We start from the raw sequence: 24,617 nt of genomic DNA on the forward strand, positions 1-24,617 counted from the left end.
GCTTAAAAACAAATAATTCGGACATTAATAACATTTTAATTTTAATGGCAACACATAATTTAATAAAAATATAATATCTATAACCGGTCTTGACTCGAAAAGCAGACGAATAAATATTTATAAAACAATTATATGTGAACGTGTCAGCGTCTCTGCATCTTGTATATAATATTTAACTGGCAATCGTAATGTTCATAGGTTGTTAGCTTGTTAGCATTTCTCAAGCTAACATGCCTGAGTTCCCGTTCGAGGTATCTTATTCACTGACCCTAACCTCCAACCGGGTTCAAACACATCGAGTTAATAAAGTCTACAATATTTATATAATAAATTTTACATGACCTTTGTATCGTTAGAGCCATGTTCGTCTATCGGTATAAATAATATAACGTCTTTAATGTTACTATAATAGAATCACTAAAAGCAAATTGATTGCTAGCACTGAATCGATCTGAAGGTTACAGATCTATTGGTAATCCCACAGAACACGGTGGGCGATTCCATTGTTGCATTTAAGAATGATTTACGACCAATACCACGGACAACGTACGTTGATAACTGAATAAACTAATGTTTGCGGGCCATTTGCCTTCATCAAAGGACCATTGACTGCAAACAAATGCACGTCTAGCGAACGCGAGCTTTGTCATTCAGGGATCGTATTGTATTGTTGTTATTTCAAAGGTTTTAATTTATTATGTGCTAACGTAACCCTGAAAACTCGAGAAATATTTTGATTCATATTGTCTTGTTGTGACAAATGAAACGATAGTACTTTATTTCTACATAAATCAGAGAAGATGCTTTTAAAATAGCAACTCGCAAGCGGAATGAATGAATGATACTTTGGAATTTTCGTTCTGCTTAGAAGATACTGTATCTAAATGAGTAAATTATAAAACAAAGTAATATTAAACATTCTGAATGAATTTAATCTCCTCTATACTACTCATTCTAATTTGCCGCTACAGTTAAAACTATTAAATTATATATACATATATTAACATAGTACAAACCGATGTAATTATCGCTGGCGAGTATCTCCGAGACGTTGAGTCGACAGGCGCCAGAGGGGACGGTGGTAACATAGGAGTAGCCGAGTGGTAGACGTGGCCGTGCGAACAGACCGGATACCAGCCGCCGCCCGCAGCGAACATCGCGACTACCTACCACCGACAGCACCTCACCACCTACCACCTGTACACACCCGACACATATCAAATCATTTATCAAAACTTTTGAAGTTAGGTGCGGTTACAACTTAATTTTTTTCATTAACATTTATTGCTTTACAATGATGATGTACAAACAAACAAATTCACAGTTAATTTAAAATTAATTTTATTAAAATACCAAAATGATATCTCGGTTGATAAGTTTTTATTAATTGACATAAACAAGTAACATATATGACGTATATACTATATAGAAAAGTAAATTTTAAATTATAAAATATGGAAACTAAATTCATAAGCACGGAAGGATTCAGTTGATTTTCCCAATTAAGCTATTGTGCCCTGACTCGAGCCGGTGAATAAAGCATTTTAAATATATAAATACGCGTTATATGAAACCTAATATATATGTATATATATATAACAACGTTGGATCCAACATTGCAATTTCTTTTGTTTGATCAATTTTAAAAATCGAAATGTCAAACTAAAAACAATATAAAGACATATGTACCTACTTAATGAAATAAAAAAAAACAGATGTCTTTCATTTCAGTAACAAATCGTTATTGTCCTATGGAATACAATGTTGTCTCAAGAATACCTATCTAAATGACTCTGTATTCTTTGCTCTTATCTCATGGGTTGTTGTATAAGCTCATGTTGTTTATGTATTGTGTTCTTGAAACGCGAGTTGTCAATGTCACGAAGTATGTTAATAATCCGGCCAAAAAACAATCTCTGTCCCAAATTACACAACTTTGTTTACTTTCGTACACGAATAAGCAATAGCTATGCATATCCAATTGATGGCACAATATATGGTTGTTCCGTACTATTTTCAGACTACGGATTTTCACGAAACTTAACAATTATGTTAGAATATAAATAACAATATATTTCAATATGATAAAGCTGCCCATTGGCAATCATGGAATACTAATCTTAAACGTTGGTTTTATAAAATAAGTACTACATACAAACATACATAACATAGGTGTGAAAATAAACACCAGCATTTTGAAATACTTACTTACTTTGATAACTCTTTGTTAATATGATATTATTGCCAAGATATGACATTCGCTACATACATTAAGGGCGTAATTTACAAAACAAATAACATATTTATTACATAGCATACAATCTAAACCTTAAACCTTCATATTGCACAAATATAACACGCATTAAGTTACATGTAAGTACAATCACGCAACATTATAATAATAGACACTAGTTTCTATTCGCGACTCTTAATTTGAATTTCGCTTTAAAACTCACCATTAAATATCTTTACGCCTTATGGGTCTTTGTATCCTAAGCGTTTTACAATTTTATAGCTAAATAATTAAAAAAAAATTATTTGCACATCCACACAAACATTCGTATTTATTATATATATATTTGATAACAAGAAATGGCGGAACATTAACATTTGTTATTAACGAATGACAAGTTTATTTAAATATCACTTATTGGGTTATAAATTTAAAATTTTACTTCAACAGTTATCGTCGCTAACTCGATGTTAACTTCGCTTGAAATGGTCATTCCACATTTATTTTGTTGTACCTTAAAAGCTCTAACCTTTTATTTTCCACTAATAACTTTATTCGTATGCAAATGAACCATTAAAACGTATTTACGACAGAACCGGCGCCGATTTAGCAGTACATATATGTATCATACGTGGAATTTTAATAAAGACATTTTTATTATTTTATTTAAGATGACGCTCGCTTGTTAACACACCATTAGCCGTGAATATTGTATCATATGTGTTACAGAAATAAAAAATACATTATAATTACACAATTATTTTCATTATAAAGTTAGGAACTGTTTACAATTTTAAAACAAACATTTTCTTGTAATCACTTAATTCACAAAATAGTTACTTATACCCTAACTATTATAGAGATGACATTAATGGTATATGTCATTAATTAGTAATGTCTAAGTATAAATCACAGCCTCTAATTGAATGTCGACTGCATACTATTAATTTGAATTAAGTGTGAAATGTATTGATCGTCGTTTAACGTGAGGTTGAAACTATCAAATATATCACCAATACGTTTGATTAAATAAACTTAAAAACTTATTTAATGGCATTAATTTACAACACTTGGTTACAAACTGTCTACTGAATATTTAATCACGCCTTACTATAAATTAAGTGTAGCGTTTTTAGGGTTCGGTATCTCATGAGCAAAAACGAAATTATTATCTGTTTTCCACCATATCCTATTAAATCACTTTGTTTAATCAGTCTGTCAATCCGTCCATCTTTCCAAGACCCTTTCATTATTAATGTAACACGTATCGAGCTAATATTAACACAAAAACCAGAGCTCAGTCACTTCTTGTTGTTGAAAATATTTAAACTTAAGTCCATAGAAACTAAGTATAAAACTATGTAGGTTCCATTTACAAATAATGGTTGTTTTGCAATAACAAAGTTAGTTTGCAGCTGATGACAAACCTGGATTTGTATTGATGTTAAGGAATAAAAGTTTTCTAACTGCAAATACAAAGTCATCTAATGGACAACACGTTCTTTTTAGTAGAAATTTACTGAGGTTGTATTGCTATCGCATAATAAAATACGTGAGCCTAAATTTTTTTACCAACCCTAACATATTTTATAAGTACATATTCTTCAACAGCATTAAAAACGAGCATAAACTATCCGAGTAATTGGGAAAAAGCTTTAATTGGACTGATGCATCATAAATCAAAGGTGAGCGTTTTCTCGTTTATCACCTTTTTTATATCCACTGAGACATGATCATTAGTGTTAGTTACTGATAAAAAATATCACTTTGAATCTATTGTCCCGATTACAAGTGAATAAAAATATAGTAATAAAAAATATAGCAATTATTTTTTATTTATCATAAATATAATGTGCCTTATAACTATCTTAGACGAGCATATATTGCAATAATAAATAATTTATAATAGCTATGAGCTAATTTATAATACTTACGGTAATCACTAAAATGATGAATAATCTCGATAGAGGCGCCATCTTCTCTTGTTTCCGTATTAAACCACGAAGGTAATTTATAACAGATTAAGGACTCATTTCAATGTAAAGGAAATTCTGAACAACCTAGATACAAGATGCGGCGGTAGATTTAGATCCATATATCAATTATACCTATGTATGTTACGGTAATGTTTTTAAAATAAAAAAATTCAGTTATAAGAAACAATTAGAATCTGTGATTACTAAATATCACGTTCAAGTCGTTTATCCTTAATAATGCCTATTTTATATAATTTCAGCGTCAGTTTAGAATTATTGTATGACTTTAAAAAACGTTTGAATATTTAGAAAGGATGATCCTAACTCAGGAAGATAAATTTCTTTATTCTGCATTATAATCTACTTATGATTGCACACTATAACAACTAGTCCAATACAATTTATGTAAATAATAATTTAAGATTAATATAAAATAAACTAGCGAGTCCTAGATACGGAGAAGACGAAATCTTAACGTAATTTTTTCTACATATACAGTCTAACTTAATTAATGTTCTCTAAACGATCGAGAATTGATTTTTTTTTTAACAAGAATAAATTACCATCGCATCAAGAACAATAAGTAACAAGTTATTAATCATAAATAAAATTAATATGTTGTTATATCTAGTTTAATACAACTACATTCAATGAGCTGAAACATCCTAAGCCGAGTTTATTGCGAATAGTAAATTATAGCTGCCAAGTATATTCACTTTGATCTTCAACTGAATTCCTAAATCCCCATTGATATCTTTATAACGTCTCTTTGATACCATTGAACCTCACGCATTAGCTACGGATTATAATACTAGCATTTATTAATCATAATTCAATCTATTTATTTCCAATGAGCTTTACAATTACTAGTATTTCAAGATTATTGCTTATTTGCATTCATGAATCGATGTTCAGCATAATGGGATTCGATATTGTGGATGCCATCCGACTTCTAACGGTATGTACATTAAATTTTAGAATTAATTTTATCATATTATAAAAATGTATATATACAATTATGAGAATATAGAATTGCGAATGACTACTGACCAATATCTTCAAGTTGTACATGCATTAAAATTGATTTGAAGACTATTTTTATTTCATATAAAATTTTACTATACTCGTGTTATAACGAGGATTTGCATTGCCTGTTTCGCATACAGTTAATTTCGTATATAGGCTGAGTGCACATGTTAGCGTCCAAGTTGAATACAGAGTGCATACTTTGAATTTTCCTGAACTCGTAAACCGTTGATGGCGGTTCGCCAACAGCTGTTGGATCCAATGAATCCTCCCTCGTTACCGATAATCCTGTACGTACCAATATTTTGGCACTATAATTTAATTCCGTACTAATAAATAAATGATATTCACAACATGTAAACAACTTCATTTAATAATTCATTTAAAATGAACAAAGACATATTAAATTAATAGGTCTGTCGCGATAAGCTGACGGATGAAAGACATAAAACACGACACATACTAATATTAAGATTACGAATTAATAAACATTCGTCGACTTTATTATTGTGATACATTTAGTACGAGTTTATGGTGTAAACGTGACACCGATAGTTTAAACGTAATAATTTCAAAAGTAGGCAACGTATTAATAAAGAGAATAAAAACCGTCTGAATTTAGATAAATATAAAGCGTACCCTATATATATATATATATATATATATATATATATATATAAGCGTATCATGTAGATATAAAACTTTAAGTGCGTGTTGTACATTAAATAATAAAATTAACAAAAAAGGTCGGAATATTTAAAAAATATCCATGAATTTAGTAACATATAAACCAATCTAGCAACGGCGACCTAAGATTTAATGGTAGCGGCAATACAAAATGATCTCATAAAACATATTTGTAGTGTTAGCCATAATTTTATTAGCGCTCATCGGTTGTTACAACTGACATGTAAAGGCTACAAGTGTATTATGATAAAATTAATGGGTCCAAAGGACCGGGCGGGCATAAATCTTACGTGTTTTGAGAGCGGACAACCATTTTGTACTTGTCCGTTACTCATCCTGATACATTTTTAAGAATAACACGTATGTGTACCATATTATTTCTTTCTTTTATTACGTGGGCTTGGAATTTCCTTTTTGTAACTATAAATTTATTACATAAATTTGAATTGACATTATAAATAAATTATAATAGTTTAGGAACCGTTGAAGGATGCTTGTAATTTTTTTTATGAAAACAAGATGGCGACCTTAATTAAAAAGTTAATTAGATATAATGAATTCACACTGCTTTATGTCTTGATATTAGGTAATAAATAAATAACAACTCGGGACAAATTAGCGCTTTTTACATGTTATTAAAAAAGGAATAATTTTAATATTAAATCTATAATTGTAATCCTATTTACAAAAACGGAGATTAATGAAAAATTATTGTGCCAGCGCAAATTTTGTATTTTTTTCTCTGCATATCAAACGTCAGAGCACTTACGAACGCCGGTTAAAAAACTATTTATTAAAAGGCGTCGAAGTCCCGATGACACAAATACGAATTTCAAATTACCGGAATGATGATTAACGACAATACGTCGAAACAGAGATGTTCTTTTAGATCCAATTATTACTAACACAGGGCTGTCGATGTAACAATTAAGTTGTTTTGTCACTTATAATACGCAAAAAAAATATGACGTAAAAAACATATTTTTTCATAAAAACGCAAAATATTTAATTAAAGAGTATTTAAGCGATCTTTATTTTTCATTACAGTTGAAATAAAATCTCGTTACGAACGAATCGTACGAAACGATTTCGCCAACCCTATCATGTAAGTACCTAGTAATCAACCTTATAGTAACCCCAATATGTTAGCTACTGGTAATATTTTTATAGACGCTTTAATAAAGACCCGTCTCAAAATTAACACTGACTCGTTTTTAGATGACGGGGACAATTTTTTAAGTATCATTCGTCACGCTTTACAGTTTAGATGCTGTTTAATAGACGCTACAGTTCTAGACAATATAATTTAACGTGCCATTAATAGCACTCGCAAGTACCATTAAAACTGTCCAGAGTTAAATAACATTGTCATACTGGCAGGTGCAATAGGGAGAAGAAAAAAAAACGTCAAAATAGTTTTATTTGCTAAAAGAATGTTATATAACCTTCATGTTATCAAATAAATAGAATTAATTGAATATAAACATTGTATTTAGACGATGGAAAGAAAAAGCATTGTATGAAAACAGTGATATTTCCGGTCAAAAGAAATCTAGGTTTGTAGAATTTCAAAGAATTTGAAAATAAAATCAGCGTACATTAATTCACGCGGAAAACAAGTGCACTTTAGACATCTGTAATCCAAGATCAGACAAATAGTAATTCGATTAGCGTTACAAAAACGAAATAAACGGGAGACGTCTCGTTAAAACGGTGTAGAATTGCACAGAGCTAGAACGTACCAGAGCTGCTTCATTAAATAAATATAGAAATTCACGTTCAATTGTTGATACCAGACCAACAATAGATGCTTAATCCGATCTGTATATTATATGTGCTGTTGTTGTTTGTAGTTGTTTTAAATAATAAACGATATAATTAAATATTTATTAGTAATATATTTACAATAAAAAATATTTTTATTCTTTTTTATCTTAGGAAAGTTCTCAATCATAATTATCAATATTTATTACGGATGTTTAAGTTTTTTATTATTATTATTTTATCTATATGGTTGATTACCAACTCTGTGCAATACGTTTATCAGATGTAGAAATTAGCCACGAGGCAAAAAAAGAATCTAACTGAACAGAAATTATATTTTGTTAGAATTTACGTCAGAATTCCTCGAACCTGCAGAGAAAAAAATTTAGTTCTTCATACTACACACAAGTATATATTTTATTTGATATATCTTAATCACGCTTGTAAGCAGGTCTTATCTGTTTTAAATGAAGTCTGCATCCCGTGAACCTTTGCATCTCAATCTTGATTCATAAGGAAGCATGGCCTACTTTAATTAACACACTAACATGTACGAATGATAAATATTAAACACTGTGATGGTCATTACTGTAACGGCTCTTTAGCATTTACGTGTTATTCGTTTTCAGTCCCTTCATTGTTTTAATACACTTTTGTTTATACAATAATGCCTAATTTATTATTTTGATGTTATATATATGGTTACGGCATTTAAACGTAAAAACTGTTTATCATCGGAATCATGGTAATCGTTTAAACTTCGATTTTTTCGATTAAGTATAAATTTAAGAAGCGTACAATATTGAGTATTAATTTTTGTGTAAAAAAAACTTTTTAATAGTTAGATTTATATCATTTTTATGACCACTAATATATCATTATTTTTCTGTTAAAGAAGAACGTTATACGTGAATCGTGAAATAAGTTACAAAAGGTTTGTAATGAGAAACTAATGATGATAACCCGTAAAAATTACTTTGATATTTCGTTATCCTAAATAAATTTTAATTACAAAGTTCTTTATAAACAATAAAATGTTACCAATTCATTCATTATATTAACAACAAGGCTTTAAAAATATTTTAGTAAAAATATTTTAATATTACTACAGCGTCTACGGAAGAATTTCGAGCTGCGCCGTCATAAAATGAGTAAAGAAAGCCGAATCTATAAGAATGTGATTTTTAACAGCTATCAAATTAATATCGGCCTGCGATGGAGTGTTACAAAGGGTAAGAAGTCATCTTAATTGAGACGGTAAGAAGTTTTTTTAAAGGAACCTAAATTATTTTTTATACACACTCTCGAATATGCAATGACATTTATTTACGTTGAATTTTTAATATTGATAATTGTTAAAGAATTGAAGAGACTAAAATATTATTAACAAACTAAGAACATAAAATTTACAAGTTTCTTTAAATATATGAATAAAGATTTTCACGAATATTTTTTTCTTTGTTTGCCGCAAATAACACGATATTACCGGTTTTCACAAGATCACAACAAATAAAAATATTTCAGTCGGAATATCCGATTTTCTTTTAAAATTCGAACTTCGTATTAAACTTCGGTTTTTCCGATACGCGTCGATGTCGCAGCGCGATCGTGCACTACTGGCTCGGAATATGCGCCAACCGTTCATATGTGGAAAGCTCAACTGCTCACAAATGCACATAACAATACATAACGAACACATAACATGTATATAATGCACCTTATAAATATATGCAAATAGATTTCAAGTGTCATAGGCATTTTGGTTAACATTTAAATCTTTTGTAGCCTTTAACTGTAAGCTTGATTCGATTCTAAACTTTCGATTCGATTTTTAATTTTTAAGGCCATTTTAAGGCTTGACCTCCAAAACATTTCTTATATGTAATATTTATGCTGCTTCTTGTACGTATGTCATCGTATCTATACAAAAATAGTTATAGAAAGTGAAAAATTACACATTAATTTAAGAGTTTAAACAGTAATACTAGAAAAATACACACAGGAGTAGAGATCAGATCTAAATATAGTTTAATATAAATGTAATATAATCTTCAATCTAATAGTAATCGTGTTGTAATAATTCAAGTTTAGCAATACCATAGAATCGTATGATTTAATTAAACCGACAATAAAGATGTCTGTTCGTAAGATTAGTATAATATTATGATTATTCAACCCGTACATGTAATTTGACATGACGTCAGCGTGAATGCAAATTTAGCTGATATGTAAGTATTGCTGTAATTTAATTTTTTGTAACATTTTTACGTAAAATTATCATTGTCAGCCTTAATTTTAAGGTTTGCTAAAATTATTATAATTCAAATTCTTTTATTGAAATAGTTTTTTTTCATCAATAGATTTTTTTAATTTAAATTCCCTTTTTGAATCAATGTATTTTTAATGTCTGTTTTCTCATTATTGCTGATTATAACCGAAAATAAATATTGATTAATATTTTATTTAAAACCTATTTTATCAATTTAAAATTTTTTTTAATTATTTTTCCAGAGCTTTGACATTTTCACACACATACGTTGTAAAGACAATATCAAGAACGAATGACAACTATTCATTATATAATTTATTGAAGGAAAGATGTTGAGATGTAAACGGATTATTTTCTATAGTATAAATAGAAACTAAATTTGCCACTAATAATAAAACCAAGAGCAGTTAATTTGACAATATTTTTTATTATTACTAGAAGATATACCAACACTAAATCACTCGTATTAAAGGAATTTTTTTCAATGAATTTCAAAATAAATCATTTTAAAACGTTGCTTCTAAACATCGATTAGATTTAAACATGATAAGCAACACATTATAAGAAAAAAAAAACTAGATTCATGAATGATGGCTTTTACTTTAAGTGCATATTAAATACATCATCGCTATTTAACGTAACTAAGTGGGCAATATATATATTTCCATGTCATACAAACGATAGATCGTATCTGGAGCATTAGTTCAAATAGCATCTATTATTTATAACCACGCATAAAATAAAATACATCCATTGACATGGTTTCAATGAGAAAAATTTTTGAGATATTGATTTCAAAAGATTATTGAACACGAAGGGCAATGTAATATTAACAAACAAAATGGCGTCCGTTACACGAAAGCTGATGGTCTATTTGTGTTTTGAAATAGTATTTATCATACATCTAAACATAAACAAGCGAATACATCTAAGATATGCCATTCAAATAGTTAAACTAACTCAGATTTGAAATAGTTCTGTATTTCAAAGCCTTAAGGTTGATTTCAAAAACAAGTAGTATTTTTCGATATAAGGCTGACGTATAAAAATGTTAAGACAATCCCTTGATTGTATCCTTATATCCTCTCTAGCCTAGTGAAAGGGCCGCCGATCCTATATAAACGAAAATGTACAACGAACATCGGACAAAGAAATACATATTTAGAGACCTTTCTCTTACCTTTAATACGTAGGTTTGTTTTCTACCATCAGCGGTGTCCTAAATATTCTGATATTTACAAAAGTGTGTCGTTTCATACTCATTTAGTAGTTACTCGTTAGAAAGAAAGGCTTCTGCTAAATTTCGTTATTATCGCCAGTATTTGTTGACGGGTACATTTTTTCTTCATTCTTAAAAGTATGACGGATTTTAATAGATTTAGATACAATTTTTATTTCGATTACATTAGACAATCGTTTTATTTGATAATCATTAGCTATGTTTCATATTGTTTCTAATTTCTATAGTTCGTGGTCATTCCAGTGTACGGTTTAATTCCTAATATTTTATCAATAATTTGTCATCATCGTCATCATCATCAGCCTATAGGAGCCCACTGCTGAGCAAAGGCCTCTTCTCACATGGAGATGGTTAGAGCATTAATCACCACGCTTACTCAATTATTTGTATTTGTATATTATTTTGTGATTTAAAAGACACAAAAAGGTTGCAAAAATGTATTGTTGGTCATACTGGTCACCTCTCCGTGTTACTTAATAGTGATGACAGGTTAGTGTGTTATCACGATGTGATACAGCCGGCGCCGGCGTCAGTTTAATTCCCACCAACCAACGATACTTACCATTACGTTATGCTTATCAGATTTAACCCTTAAGTGTCAAAGATTCCAAACCACTACAGCATACAAATTAATATACAAACACAAAAACAATACACATTAACTTTTAATCATAATAATGTTTTATTCGGTCATTATAATCGCTTAGTATTACGAGAATTCAATACAAACTGATTTCATATTTAATATCGTCAAAAATTCCAGTATATTTTATTGAATGCTGATATTATTTAAGCGTAATAAAGTCTAGAACAAAACCTTTCACTCACACCGACACTAAACGCTCGTAATCACCATTTATTTATTATAATCTATGTTAACACTTGACAACTTGTAATAAACATCAAACACTCACGATTCCCTTTTAAAGTGCCGCTCTATTACCATATAACCTACAGTAAACTTTAAATTGGCAGCCATTTGCAAATAAAAGCAATTTTAGTGCCAAATATGGCTTCGGTTCATAGGTGGCGCTACGTCCAATTTATAATGTGAGTCAGAAATAATTATTCAAGTTTAGGAAACATTCAGATATCTTAATGGTACGTACTACTTGATAATTTTATATGAAAAAAAAATTATATAATTAATTTGGAATCTTCGTATTCTTATAAATACATATTAATAGAAATAATGACATAAAAGAATTTAATTTGAAACTAATTCGTTTACACAGAATATTAATGTTTATAAAAGCTTTGTTTGACATATTTAATAGCGGGAAAGTTAAAAAGTAAAAGAATGGCAAATTGTATGAATGTAAAATATACAAATACAATTACAAAACATTAAGTATCACACACTGACCATCAACGATATTACATAATTTACGATTACGACTGTCAGCCACTGTGTTGCAACTATTGAATACTTTATGGACCTCAGTAACGAAAACATTTATCTTTATCACAAGGAAAAATCTAACATCACACTACATAACATTGTCTTTATAGTCTATGTGTGTAGAATTTTAGTATATATTTCCGAACGTAATATGTAAAAAAATGTATTAAGGTTTAAAATACCGTTAAAAATCTTGTTCTTATTTTAGAAACTGCTGTAGGTAAATTAGGTATCAAGGAATTTTCCAAAAAATTAGATTGGCAGTAAAATAGGAAATAATTCAGGAAATAAAAGGGTTTTAATTTTTCGTCTTCCCAGTTTGTTTATGTTACCGCGTTTATGATTACTTCCGAAACAGAGGTAATAAGTTTCCTTACTGATGACAAAAATATAAAAGAAAATATTTTGTTAAACAATTTCATAATAAATTTAATTTTAACTTAGACAAAATTATGGATTAAGGCATTCAGTACGTTACAATTTTAAATTTCTTTTACTTGACGTTTAAGTAAGGTCAAGACGAATAGACGCTATATAATAAAAAAAATATCTCTGCACCAAACGGACAGTCGGCGGTCGTCTTCATGCAATAACTGTCATGTCCATTAAAACTAACGAATAAATCATATATTTTAGTATCGGCCGATCAATAGATTTTGATAGCGAATATTAATTTCGCGGTAGAACAATGATAGGGTAAATTAATCGCAATTGCTACAGCGGTGTCGTTCGCACGCTTATAACATTACACAGATACGTAAATTTTAAAAATGGAATTATATAGTTTTTGACGTTTTAGATTATTTGGGATACAGTTTGATGTATATGTCTTTTATAAAGTCTTTAATGTTACATTTATAAAACACTAGTTGAACACGTAGTGGGTACAATAACTATAAAAAAGGAAGTTAAATTATTTAATTATTGTATAATAAATGTATTATTTAAACATTTGAATTTATTTAAAACTAATGTTGTCTATATGAATATATACGATATAATTAATTTCAAATTTCTCAGTACATTGAAAATTTTCCCGTTTTAAGTAAGTAAACAATTGAAACAAGCCCAACTATATTATAACGAATATTGTAGGTGGTTATTGAATTTTTCTTTGATACTAGTCTTTTACAAGTGAAACTGGAAACCAACCGCGTGATAAATCGTACCAACAACAATGATATGCATATAACCACAACACATCAGCTAATATATTTTGAGACAAAAAATATTTACTTACATATTGAACGAAAAAAAAGTTTAATAAATAACATTTCATACACATTTAGTGTTAGCTTAAAAACAAAGGCCCATGATGCAATGAAGTTAATATAATAAATAGTTCGAGAATGAAAATAACTTGCTATCAAACAGAAATTACATTACAGTAACAAAAAAAACAAAGTTCAAAGCTCATTATATACCAATTCAGTATTTATTTGAGACTAGTTAGACAAGACTAGACGAACTCAATAGTTGTCATAATATGACAAACTTATCTTTCCGGTCATGGAACAAGGTAAGGGCTATGATTCGTTCTTAATGCTTACTCCATGGTTTTCCATCATAAACTTGAAGATTCCTACGAAAACAATAAATGAATGAAAAATAACACTAATATATAATTATGCAATCTTTGTAAACGATATTGACGTTGTGTAAACAACTGACAGACAACTGTCAAATAACTGACAGTTATTTAATTAGAGTAAATTAAGCAAAAATTGCATTAAAAATGTATTCAAAGTCAAAAAAAGGTGGACGAAAGCTGTAAAACTATTATTTAGTTGTAGATAGAGATAGAGGTAGATATAAATAGAAGTAGAGTGACAGAAAATAATTTAATTATAATATAATATTTAGAATACGACTTTAGGTATTCCGAATACAAGTACATACTAACAGTATCAATGAATGTATTAGATTTTACTAAATGTAATTAAAAACAAAAAAATACACTTTTAAAAATTGATTTAATAATAAACTTTACTACCGATAAACCAGGACTCCAATATTGATCATACATTAAATTTAGTATGTGATGTTTAGTACACAAACGCTATTTATTAAAAAAAAAAGAAGATTTAACAACAATCAAGCTCATGAATAATCCCGTATGGATTACAATTTATAATGAAATTCAGTGTAATTCACGCAAAAAACGACGAGTATATAGTTTAAATTTACGTAACACAGATTACAGGTGACGCGGCCGATTGGTTACAATATATCTTTTTTTATGAACACACAATTTTGGTTCTCCCCGAAACCAAATCCTAAGGCAAAGGCAAAGGTTTATAAAAATAAACGATTTGTATTTTCATTACGATGTGATTGAAACTAATCATGTACATCTGAAATTAAGCAATTAAATTCTAAATATGTTTGAGGTATATCTTTCAAACTTCTAATCAAAAATATTTCATAAAATATATACTAATGGTCTTGAAAAGGTTTGTATTTGAATCCCCTTGTTGTATAACAAACGCATACGTCCTGTATAATGGTATTGTTTATAAAATCTCATATTCTATTATACCATCTGCTGTTCGATATAATGAATCTATTAACTGACAGTCTATTAATGCATGTGCGAAGTTTTCTCGGAACCACATAAACGTTATTAAGAATGAAGTAATAAATTACTTAAACAACGAAATGGCAATAACGGGAATGTCACGTACATAAGGTTAATAATCTTAACCTCGCTTCTCACATCAATACTCACTAATGAAACATCTGGATTGTGGTTAAAAAAATAAGTATGATTTTTGGATTCACTAATGTTTTTGTAATAATACATTTTACCTACATGTATGTTTAAACTAAGTTTACCTTTAATCTAAGCTCTACCCGTTTCCCATTCAATAAACTACGTTAATAGTGTAATGTGCGAATTTTTATGAATGAAAAACTATTCAACTTCCGTATCCATCGTGACGATGCCAACTTAGATTAGGCACAGACGTTTCGGATTTTGTCACACGAAATGACGGTGTGATTTTTTTAATATTTCACACAGGCTATGAAAATATATTATGTAAAAAAAATCTTTTGCTAACAGTACAAAGATTTCACACTATTGGAATTAATAATTTATATTTAATACAGAAAATTTCTTCGTACCATATAAGCAAAAAAAAAGTGTGTTAAAAATCCGTAGACAAGAAAATTACCCCCAACATAGAAACAAAGGCTAAAAGTAATTGATAGATAAAAGCAGATAAGTATCTCTTTTGAACAAGAAATAAGACGAGAATACATTATTATCGATTTAAAATTACAATTGATACAAGATAAAAATACCTATATTTAGTTATAAAAATGTATACTTTTCGTATATATGAGATTTGAATTTTACTTTTTTATTGGCACATAATTCTATACATATTTATTGTAATAGCAAAAATCTTAAAATATGTATCCCAGCAACTAAGCTGAAACTAAATCCTCTAATTCAAAAAACCTTTTTAGTTTAAACGTTCAAGTTAACGGTAGGCACAAGACGCGCTTCATGCATTGAGATCGTAAGCTTGATAGTGGGCAAGGTTTTAACTTCGGATTACAAGCCTTTATATGAAAAGGAAATGAAGATTAGTGTGAGATGAGACATGAGATAATGAACTGAATATATTTTAACATAAAAAATTATTTTACTATGCAACCTGCTCCGCAGAGAATTGCAAGGAAAGCTCTAATAACTTTTTGTGATATTATCGCATGATTAAATTTCTTAATAAGATTTTAAAACTGGGATACTTTCTTTCATGTATGTATTTGAAACATATTTTTTTTGCACATCATGAAAACTAGAATAAAAAATTCAGTGAGAAAATATTACTTGAAAAATGAACCTAAATATGAATAAGCAACGCAATACTTTTGTTTTATGTTGAAAATGGCTCACATCGAACGTTTCATAGGTAATCAATGATGAACTGAATAGCTTTTACAATTCAGTTGCGAGGAGTTTGACATTTCTATTTCCGGTCCGTAAACTGCAACAATTTCCTCTGACACGTTCTGAATCTAGCATTCTCCTTACACGTTCCTATTTCGAACTCAATATTCTGCAATGATTCTGCATTTAAATTCATTTGGCTAAAAGATCGCCTTAGAAGGTAAATGTGTGTGACAATATTTAGTCCAAATTATACAAAAAAGAAATTAAATATATAACATCGCCAGTAGGTATTTAAAATATCAAATTTGGAAATTGTTTTCTACCTACATATCATCCTATACTTTATCCATCCATCAATTAATTCTTGATCCTTATAAAGATAAAATTCTAGGTCCTTCCAAATTTCAATCATATATTTAGATATCATAATATTCTTACAACAATAATCTTTCATTTATTACACCGGTAAATGTAGTAAAACTATGACCTTACCTTACAAGTCCCCTGTACACAAATAGCTCTGTACCCTGGCTTCGTACAGGGTGTGCCGTCCCGAACTAGGGAGAGCGATGCATAGAATTGTTGTCCAGTGGGGCGACAGTTTAAAATACAGGGTGAATCACCTGAGTGTATGGACATGTCAATGTAATCGTAAAATTATTTATAACATCTATTAAAATTAACTATGTTTTTTTAAGAGAAATCTCACCATCGATGTATGGGATCCAAGTGTAGAATCTTCCTCGAAATGGTCTCTTGTCATAACTGGAGCACTGAACAGCTCGCATGTCTTTATCTTCTCCTGGACATGGCTACAGACAATTTAATAATTAAAAATCATAATCCATAATTACATAAACAAAGTAAGTTATTTTATATAATCATAAGGTGTTGACTGTTGTGTGAGAATCAAAGCAAGTTATTACCATGACTTATAAATGTAAGACGAGGAACGTATCAAAGTTTACATTAAGGAATGAGAAATGATTTATTTAACAGCTAATACCAATTTTATTGACCATAACTAAGAACCGAACAATACTAATCAAGGAAACATTTACGCTCGAACAGATTTCATAAATTTATAGCCAATTAGTTCTCAATACTAACTCAATCAAAATCAATCCTTTGATCAGTCCACTTATATTCAAAGTTACACGCATTTTAAAGCTAATTTAATGCCTCTGGATATTTCGTAATTTACATATTACCTCTTTAATATATTTGAATATTAATTTTAGATTCCGGTTTCGTTGTTATTGTTGTAAGCAGGAGATTTGATTATTATTTTTTACTAAAAAAGTACTTTGTCATTAAAAGAATTGAAATCTGATAAGAAAGTCTATGGTGCTATAACATATAAACAAAAGTTTACTAGAAATAAGGTAAGATGTATTTGTTAGAAGAATTGAAATAAAATATATTAACAATAAGCGTTACAATGAGATCTAAAACTTTTGCGAGTATTTATGTAGGTATGTATATTTTCATCTCGACTACCCATGATCACGCTTGCTGCGAAGTAATCGAAACGTCGGGAGTATGTAGTGTAAAATATTTAAAAAACGCGTAGTAAATCCGAAAATATTAGTTTTATTTTATTAGAGTAATCTTTTTGAAGACTTCATTCTTAAATGAAAGATAAATATAAAATAAATGTAGTGCAATTATAATAGCTTTTTTTTAATATGTTATAAAACGTTTACCTTTGTGTTGCATTCGTGATATCTTCTAGACGGACCGAGACAGTCCTGGACATGTCTCGCCACCCGAATCATGGAAATAGTTTCAGAGTTATTTGATGGATTACTTGATCTGAAACAAACGTACATTAGTGGTTCCCGGATTCTAATTACAATTATATATAACAATAAATTATTATAATAAGCCTATTAAACGATTTTTATATAAAAAATTTAATTTCTAAAATTCATACATTTAAAAAATTTGACATTGATATCATATTTTCTTTTTATTATTATCAAACTGTTTCTCACGTAAACTAAAACGTAATTCTTCTAAAATAATATCCACCGACAAGATCCCAGTAACTATTTTCAACTTGATCTATAAATCAAAAAAGTGATATCAAATAAATCTCACCTTAATTATAGGTACTAAGGCCAAACGCTCAGCGGCAACGCACAAAGTCCTGCCAGCATTAACGACGCATACAAATCACTACACCAGTTAATCCAATTGTTGATAAGAGATTTGATTACGGTCGTGTTACAACTAATATAATTAAAAATATTGATTGAATTTATTTTCAAATAATATTGGAACTGTTAAATTATTGACTGTTGGCTAAGTTAACGCTGCTATAACTAATTCATTAGTAATGAAAGTCTGACTTTGCTTTATAAACAGTATTTCGTAAGCGAGTATGGTATTTCAAATACTTTGCTCGTGAAAACATATGCATATTCTGATACATTTGTTGATATGTAGGACAAATAACACTGGTTTTATTTTCGTAAAAATTCTACTCATGACAATGTTATATACTTAGACATCATTAATTATAAAACAATATTTAGTTAGTTTCTCTCATTTTCACAATTTAATATTATAATTTTTTTTTACAATCTATTTACGAATACTTTCAAACATTTCAAATATACAATAAGAAGAATAATTAAAATATACATAATAATATAATTCATCGCTACGCGATAGGATTCAAGCCAGTGATTTGTTTTTTTTATTTAAAATCAATACTCAATTACTTTAAGATATATTGCCAAGACTACCACTGTCTTCATTAAATATCCGTTGGATATAGATCCGTATATAGAGATAATGATTCAAATCTCAGTATCTCGTCTTGCTTCTTCATATATCATTCTGCTATTACGCGCTCCATGAAAAGTGCCTCCCGTCGGTATGGGGCCCATGACAAATGACGGTACCTCTAATTTGTCCGGCCTGGCTATCAGCAGTATGGTGCCTAATGATGGAATTTATACCTTGAGGTGATCTTAATAATTTATATCTTGCGATAATTAATTGGGAGCAAACGCTATATCACGGAGTTGACAACGAATGAATAAGTAGCTTTATATTAAAAAAAAGAACGAAAAAAGCAAAAAAAAAACTTTAAATTTAAACTTTTTTTTTAGCTGCCAGATTAATATTTAAATATAACATCTCTAACTGATATCTACTTTATCTGTTAAACTGATAAATATATTATAATCAATTAATATTAAAATTTGTACTCTATGTTTACGTGTCAAGACATATTATCGGTTTGAATTAAGGCCCTTAATTAATTAAGACTGACATTGTTTTGTCTAATGATTGCCTTATATATCCTTTACCGTTACACCCGATGGAGCATTCATTTGTACTTAAATAGACTTGACTCGCAAAATAACAGTAACTCCTGTACAAATCACTTCGTATATTTATAAAGATAAAATTAACTGCTGTATAAATATATTACCTTGGATTACAGCAATATTCAAAGGATATAACGCATTTGTTCAACTTATGTTACAAGTGTTATATAATTTTATTTGTGAATAAAAATATTTAAAAACCAGTTTAGATATATCCTGAGAAGGATCTGCTGAGAATAATCGTTCGTTTAGTGTTACCTCTTGATTTATTTGTACATATTGTTGGTATTGTAAGCTATACGATATATATAATATTATGCTGAGAGATGTTACCCATTAGCAATTATGTATCTGGAAGATATTAGAGTTTTGCTTCTTACAATCTCCATTGACACCTCATCAAGTATAACGAGATTAAAGGCGTCACAATTAAGCCGTGTTTGAATCGAGAATTAATAGAGCTGTTATATAGAGTTCTAACATATATAAAAAAAAATTAAAACCATCACTTGACCTGAAATAATATAAGCACATATTAAAGCATCTTATTCGATGCAATTTGAGTATAATTTGAATAAGGTTGTGTATGACAAAAAAAAAAAAAGCCTTTTACATCATACAGTAATTAAAACGACAATAATATGCTCAAAATTTCCATCGCTGTTACAATTTTTATGTATACGAATAAAATTATTTTGATTTTAAAAGAACTCGTTCTAATAAATAATCTGATATAATATAATATTTGGTCCAAAGAGAAACTCAAAATAATAAAATCAGACGATGTCGCGTCGACGAAGTCACAATTAACAGAGCTGAAACTTCTAGAAACTTCTAGAATCGTCTTCAAGCCACCTGGTGCGGTAATATACTGTAGAGATAATATAAACAATTGTAACAAATTGAACACTAATCGAGAGCTCATTATCTTCATGTGTTGTCAATCACTATAAAAGCAAAACTCGTTATTACCCTCATCCATAAACTCAATAAGGCGAAAAACTTGATGCTAATGCAATATCTCGTGTATTACTTAAAGGTAATTTTATTTTGTATTATAATCTACACAATAATACCACTTAATTTGTGGTAATAAAGTTTCAGATCCATTTATATATTGAAGGGTAAAATATTTAAACCTTCGACCTGTTATTACGGTTTGTGAAATATTATGAACGATTTTTTAATATAAAGTAAAATTTAAAGGTTTTACAACTTGTATTTAAACTTAATAGTATGAATTTTTATAAATTTCGGAATTATGTTACTCGATCTTTTACTTTTTACATTAACTTAACCTTCTCATTTATCTTTCCAGTTATTAATTTAACGGCAGTAGAATTGATAGTATTTGTATAAATTACAACTTAACTATACAAAGCTGAAACGAATACCGCCCAAATCATGAAGTTGGTATACACTGCCATTAATTTTATAACTAATAATAAGTTACAATTAATGCGATTCGATGCTTAAACAACGTGTTAATAAACTTGTCATAAGGCCGTGTCATGTCATGTCATGTCATTATAAAAAATCTTTTATAATAATTCATTCACAATTAAAAATTAATTTATCCCAAAAAATATTTATACTAAAAAAAAAACATGATTCAAAAGTTATCGAATGTTAAGTGGACACCAATTTTTAAATGATTAATTTTATTTTTCAAATTGTTTGGCGGAAATTGGTTAACCAAAAAAATATTGGTAAAGTTAACAAAAACGACTGATGATAAAATTGGAAAAGCCTTTGAGTGAGTGTAAATACAGCCTTATAATGTCAGCACCTTAGAAGCTATCTGTAGATGGTTATCACCATTTCGAAGGTGTAACCCGTTAAAGAAAATTACCGTAATGGGTATGTAACGCTGTTTACAGATTTTGTTTTGATCCGCCTCAAGCGATTTAACACCGCCTCAACAAGGGAAACTTCATTTTTGTTTTATTGCTATGTGCACACAGTATTAAGTGAGTACCAAATGTTATCGACATCTAAATAGCATTACGTAAGTAGTTTTGATAGTTTTACATTTTTTAGGAATAACGGGAACAACACTCGTGACAGAGTGATTAAACTAGTCAAGCAACTCAAGTTTGAGAAACCTAGCCATGGTCAACTACTAGATATTATCTTGCTCAGCCAAAGATGTAGGTACTAAGATTTTACAGAAGATCCAGGAGAAGCTAGATTTAATTTCAAACTTTCTTTCTGCTCAACCACCCAATTCACCTTTCCTTTTCCCATCTTTTCACACTTTTATGCCGTATTTGTTCTCCCATTGTTTTGACTTTTTTATATTATTCAGATTTAGTTCTGTACGTATATCGCAGATTCTATACAAGGACTAACTAATCTAGATATATTGTAAATTTGTCAAAAATGTACCAATTTCATACCAACATTTCGGGGGGCTATTATGAAAGAGACTGAAGAAAAAAATAAATTTTATTCTCTATTACTTGCTGATCGTTTTACAGCCATAACTGTACTATAATCTTCATTAGGACTTCCCCTTTAAACCGACCAGAAAAGCATCTGTAAGCCGACTTCTAAGGGGTCTTTGACTGACCTGGACAAGCACTGTCTTTTCTGCATCGCAACACCACCTCCACAGGTCCGAGAACACGCGCTCCAAGAACTCCAAGCACTCCAAGCATATGACGTCACGTCTTCATTCTGTAATTAATTATATCTTAGTTTTATTCAAGTCGATAAAGATTTAGATCTAATAGTAACAATAATTGTATATTTCTTTTTAAATCTAACGTTATATTTACTTTGTAATATAAACAAATTATCAGCAAATCAACTGTTATAAATCATTTTGCAAGACTTAAATAATAATTTTATTATTTTCTTACAATGTACAGATACACTTAGGTTTCTATTATATTTTTAAATAGAAAATTAACAGCAAAATACTGACCTGACTACTATCAGTAACGTTTGTTGCTGACGTTAACATTGCAATCTGGACCAGTGGTACTATCCTACGAACAAAGATATGTATACAAAATCAAGGAAGCACATTAATCTATCGTTATAACAATATTTGACATGACTAAATGTCTGAGGAAATGTTATGTCCAAAAGATGTAACCAGAAAGACGTTTGATATTTTCAAGCATACATACAAAATCCTGTTACACCACAGAACAAACTATCGTTTTAAAACAAACAGTCCATGCATAGACTGGAGTTTAAAAATCAATCTAATCGAAGAATTAATTATAAAACTATTGGTTATTAGTTCGGTTAACATGGTCTTAAAAGTGGGACACACTTACAGACCTGTAAATCGCGTTAACTTGTCACATAAAAGCAAATGATCAGAGCCATTGCAGATTTATTACGAGTGAGATCGTTAGCCATACAACGTACAATGTAGTATAATAATGATATTTAAAATGTCGGTTTGTATGACTTCAGTTCAACCGCTGACATAAAATTTAAATTACTTTATGAATACGCCTTACTTTGTATTAACTTTTAACAATGTATAAGATATCTTGTTTGATATCAATTAAGCCATATGGCATAGACTACAACTCACGAAACGTGATTTCCCTTCAAATTATCTTCTCAGTTAAAACGATCATGTCTATTTATCGAATCTACAAACAATTTGTCAGTCTAACTGGAGGGGCAGGTAATTTACTGCTCACTCTGATATCGTAAAGATACTTAACCACTTAGGAGAGTGTACGTACATGCTTCACTTGAGTTTCCTCATGTACGAAGAAAAAAAACGCTTCGCTTATTTATTATAGTATATTCAACCATTTTGAGATTCACAATTTGATAAATCTGAAACTAATATTACATGAAAATTTAAACTCCTTCATAAGTTTTTTTTTTAATTAAACGTGGCTTTTGTTTAATTTTTTCATGACAAAAAGCAAAAAAATATTTAAATTTCCTAATAAATATAATTTAAATTATATTCATTTATACTTGGTATGCCTTAAAAAGAAATATTATAATAAAAAAATACCTTTAATATAATATAAAAGGCAAATAACATTTTTAGTTAATATTTATTGAAAAATTAAATTTAAAGCCTAACGGAACTCACGCAGTTACACGGATATGGTATATTCTATGCCCAAACTAGGGTTAAGACACTGTTGGCTCCGTGGGTGAGGTAAGATGGGAATGTTTTACTTTGTCTTTCCAATTTACTTGCTTTCTCGACTGCTTCCTTTAGATAATCTAGCGTGTGGGTAGTCCACATTAACGTCACATACTTATCAATAATTTAGTAAAGATTTTTATATTATAAAAGTATTAAAAGTCAGTACATTATCAATATACATATATGTAATATTTGGAAAGTCTTAATAAAAAGTAAAAAAATTCCTTCATAAATAAACTGTTGACAAAATATAATAAGATATTACTAGAGAATAAAGCAATCAACGAATGCTTAAAAGCAGTATTTTAAAATAATTAAATTTGCTTCATAAACAATATCCATATTCCATAGTTTACATATAATAATCAAAACATAAAGATAAGTAATAAATTAAAATAATATATTGTACCAACTATAGCCCTATTGAAATAACCTAAGCGTTCCCAAGTTGCGCAATCCCAGCTCCATTGACTGATAATTTTAAACGATATATTTTGGACAAGGTTCGAATGCACCCGATACGCATTAAAACCGAACCAACGACTTTGTTCAACAACTAATGAACATCTTAAGTGGTTTATTGAGTGCCGAATGCCGTTATTTTTATGTCACTCGCCCTTGATACAATTTACGC

At 29.3% G+C, this 24,617-nt stretch overlaps 1 protein-coding gene and 1 long non-coding RNA gene across 2 annotated transcripts in view; one reads left to right on the plus strand and one right to left on the minus strand.

The window, feature by feature from the left end:
- Positions 1–24,617, minus strand: part of LOC116771907 (thrombospondin type-1 domain-containing protein 4-like) — a 30,105-nt gene that overhangs the window by 3,628 nt on the left and 1,860 nt on the right. The window contains exons 2-7 of the mRNA XM_032663904.2: positions 22,775–22,838; positions 22,418–22,524; positions 18,208–18,316; positions 17,211–17,313; positions 16,994–17,124; positions 1,017–1,197 (exon numbers count right to left, since the gene is read on the minus strand). Of these exons, the coding sequence (XP_032519795.2) occupies positions 1,017–1,197; positions 16,994–17,124; positions 17,211–17,313; positions 18,208–18,316; positions 22,418–22,524; positions 22,775–22,838 (695 nt within the window). The remainder of the gene's footprint in view (positions 1–1,016; positions 1,198–16,993; positions 17,125–17,210; positions 17,314–18,207; positions 18,317–22,417; positions 22,525–22,774; positions 22,839–24,617) is intronic.
- LOC133320241 (uncharacterized) lies at positions 20,839–22,000 on the plus strand. The gene is made up of 3 exons (XR_009753671.1): positions 20,839–20,884; positions 21,726–21,815; positions 21,886–22,000. It is a non-coding gene; the product is annotated as an uncharacterized LOC133320241 (long non-coding RNA).

The sequence above is a fragment of the Danaus plexippus genome (genome assembly GCF_018135715.1).
Source record: "Danaus plexippus chromosome 16 unlocalized genomic scaffold, MEX_DaPlex mxdp_23, whole genome shotgun sequence".
Lineage (NCBI taxonomy): Eukaryota > Metazoa > Arthropoda > Insecta > Lepidoptera > Nymphalidae > Danaus > Danaus plexippus.